At 38.9% G+C, this 3441-nt stretch overlaps 1 protein-coding gene across 1 annotated transcript; it reads left to right on the top strand.

Annotated features, from left to right (window-relative positions):
- The first annotated feature begins 2135 nt into the window (after nucleotides 1-2135).
- LOC122019356 lies at nucleotides 2136-3239 on the top strand. Its single transcript, XM_042576829.1, has one exon. The coding sequence runs from the start codon at nucleotides 2136-2138 to the stop codon at nucleotides 3237-3239; it is 1104 nt and encodes a 367-aa protein (XP_042432763.1).
- The last annotated feature ends 202 nt before the right edge of the window (nucleotides 3240-3441 follow it).

A 3441-nucleotide genomic window follows, 5' to 3' on the forward strand; every position in this document is an offset into this window, starting at 1 on the left:
GACTCTTATTTTGTAGGCATCAAAAGGGGTATGGACCCGATCAGATTGGACCACACTTGGGCTCAAATTAAAGACAAATCAAGTCGATCAAGCCTCGGAGCATTATGGGCCGTTCATCCAAGATTGAGCAGATCTGAGCCATCCATTGAAGATCTGGCCGATCCAACTTAATGGGGAGCAGATCTGAGCCATTTATGAAGATCCAGAAGTTTTGATCCAGATCTGAGTTCATCCAGCCATTGATCCAGCCGAATAAATTTGGACCGTTCATTTAAGACTGGGCGGATCTGGGCCATCCAGTGATGATCTGATCGATCCGACCAACAGGAGAGTAGATCCAGACCTTAGATCAACATTAGCACCTTCGGATCATATTTTAGGCAAACTTTCACCGTTGATTTAGCTCCGAATTAATCATAGTCGTCCGTTCAGATCCAGATCTGATTTAAATCTGAGAAGCTACAGTGTTCTTCTTCGTCGATTCCTCCGCACTGTGCTTCACGTCCCGCAGCGAGTTTTCTTCAGGATTTCGGCCCCATCCTCCTTCAGATCTACTTCTCAACGAGTCTAATTGGCGTTGGAGCTTCCATTCTTTTGCTTCTAGGCTCGGATCTTTTGCATGCGTCGGCGATCTCCACCTCCGGAGCTCAGATTTGTGCGATCGAATTCTCTGTTTCAGCCATCGTCGGAGGATTTCTTCGGTGATATTGGCTTGTTCTCCGTCAGAGAGCATCGGGACAGAGAATTCTGATTCCAGATCTGCGGAATTTCGAGCTGGGCAGTTCCATTCTTTTCCAGTTTTTCCAGGAAAGTCTTCTTTGGTGCTGGAAGAGATTGAATTGAATTGAAGTTTCATTCAATTAGCTTGTGTCGTAGCAAGAGAAGGCTTGTTAGAAGAGTAGATTTGGATAGAGATGGCTTAGATTTTGATTTTACAGTCTATTGTTTCTACAATTTTGTTTCCTTTAGATGTTGTTTTCGTTTTTGGATTCCTTCTCTTTGAATTTGAACCGAGTAGTTATAATTGTTCTCCTCTAGGTTTTATTTCTGCAATAAAATTCTGTTGCATCTGTTCTTTGATTAGAAATGGTTTAGAATCAGTTTTTTTGCAAATGAATGAATTTCTGCATCCTTGTTTCTTTAGCTCATGCTATTAAATTTCTTTGTTCTCGAATTCTGAATTGTTTAGTTCTGTTTTTGTTACCTTCGAGTGCTTTTGTGCAATTCAATTCCATTTTCTCTCCTTCTTGTTTCAATAGCTAGAGTTCTACATTTTGTTTTCAGTTTTCTTTTCCTTGCTGAGATTCCAGCTTCGTATCAAGTCTTTGCACATGTTATATTCTGCAATTTAAGTTCCATGTATTCATTTTGGTTAATAAAGCAAAGGGTAGGTTAGTGTCTTTAGCTAGGTTTTAATCATTGTAATTAGATCAGTTTGCTTAGTTGCAATTCAATTCGTAATTTAGGTTATGAACAAAACCAAAACATTTTCATTTTATCAGAAGAAAACCTCAAAAAGAAGAATAACTCTAGACTAAGATCAAACATTCTACTATTAGTTTCCTTGTGAGATTCGACTTGGGACTCCATATTACACGAGATTACTAAAGTTAATTGAGTCCTTAACTTATATTAATTTGATGTGCCACGTGACATGAAAATGGTTAACACCAAATTTTGGCGCCGTTGCCGGGGAAACTAGTGGAGTTTGCTTGTTTTTAGATTGCGTATAATTCATCTTTTCTTTGTTTTCACTTTCTTGATTTTATTGTCTATCTATTTTTATTTTAACTATTGATTTTTGGTGATATGACCAGGTCCTCGTGTGGTAAACTACTTGATTTTGATCCAGAAATTGAAAGGACCTTCAGAGCTTTGAGAATTCAAGAGAACATTTCAGAGGACTCAGGAAGTTCTTTATCATCTTCAGATACCCCCATGGCTGATCATAGCAGAACAATGAAAGAGCTTGCAGCTCCTGATGAGGCTTTCAAATATTCTTGCATTACATATCCAGATTTGGCAGGAGACTTCGAGCTTAGATCTGGATTGATTCATTTTCTGCCCAAATATCAAGGATTATCTGGAGAGACCCAAATAGACATTTGCATGAATTCCATGTGGTCTGTTCAACCATGAAGCCACAAGGAATCTCAGAAGAAGATATCAAGCTGAGGGCTTTTCCATTTTCATTGACTGGAGTAGCAAAAGATTGGCTGTATTATTTGCCATTAGGATACATTACTTCTTGGATTGATATGAAGAAGGCTTTCTTGGAGAAATTCTTTCCAGCTTCAAGGACTGCAATTATCAGGAAAAGTATCTGTGGGATTCAGCAAGTGGTGGGAGAGACATTATACGATTATTGGGAGCGATTCAAGAAATTATGTTCAAGTTGTCCTCAACACCAAATCAGTGAGCAGCTACTAGTCCAATACTTCTATGAGGGTTTACTACCTATGGACAGAAGTATGATAGATGCAGCAGCTAGGGGAGCTTTAGTGAACAAGACTCCAGAACAAGCTAGGGAGCTTATTTCAAACATGGCAGAAAATTCACAACAATTTGGAAGTAGAGCTTTGACAACAAGAGGGGTTGGAGAGGTTCAAATGGTTTCCAATGAACAGAAGGAGATAAGAAGCTCATTATTGGAGTTAACATCTTTGGTAAAGCAATTGACACTGAATAATGCTAATCAAGCTTCCATTTTGCCAAGTACACATTTTCCATATCAATCGAAGGGAGTTTGTGGCATTTGTTCAAGCCAAGACCACAATTCAGAATTGTGCCCAAATCTTCATCAAGATGAGTCAGTAGCAGCATTTTCTAGAGCTCAATTTCCTCAAAAATATGACCCCCATTCTTCTACTTATAATCCTGGTTGGAGAGATCATCCCAATTTCAAGTATAGCAATTCATTTTATCAGCAACCAACTTTGAATCAGAATTTCCAGCATTCTTACCAGCCTGCAAATCAATTCCAGCAGCAGAATCAAAATTTTCAGCAACCTGCAAATCAATTCCAGCAGCAATTTCAACCTTTTCAGCAGTTTCCAAATCAAAATCAGCAATGGCAAGTCCAAAATCAGGGAGTTCAGCAGGGGCAAAATGCAATCCAGAATGCACTTCCAGCACCTTCAAGATTAAGTTTGACTCAAGGAAGTTCTAATAGCTCTTCCAATTCGGATGCACAACAAAAGATGGATGATTTAATGCAAAAAATTTTGCAACAGCAGTAATTGTTTTTACAGCAGCAGCAACATCAACAAAGGACAGATTCAGCTTTGCAAAATCTTGAAAGACAGATCAGCCAACTAGCAACGAACTTAAATCAAATGCAAGCTCAAGGTTCAAGTAAATTACCTTCTCAAACAATGCCAAACCCAAAGAATGTGAGTTCGTTGACTCTTCGAAGTGGAAGAACTATAACTGAACCCATGA

The sequence above is a fragment of the Zingiber officinale genome, chromosome 9A (genome assembly GCF_018446385.1).
Source record: "Zingiber officinale cultivar Zhangliang chromosome 9A, Zo_v1.1, whole genome shotgun sequence".
Classification (NCBI taxonomy): domain Eukaryota; kingdom Viridiplantae; phylum Streptophyta; class Magnoliopsida; order Zingiberales; family Zingiberaceae; genus Zingiber; species Zingiber officinale.

Bases quoted from the DNA above. Each gene is read 5' to 3' on its own strand.
- LOC122019356 (XM_042576829.1), top strand. From the start codon at position 2,136: ATGAAGCCACAAGGAATCTCAGAAGAAGATATCAAGCTGAGGGCTTTT.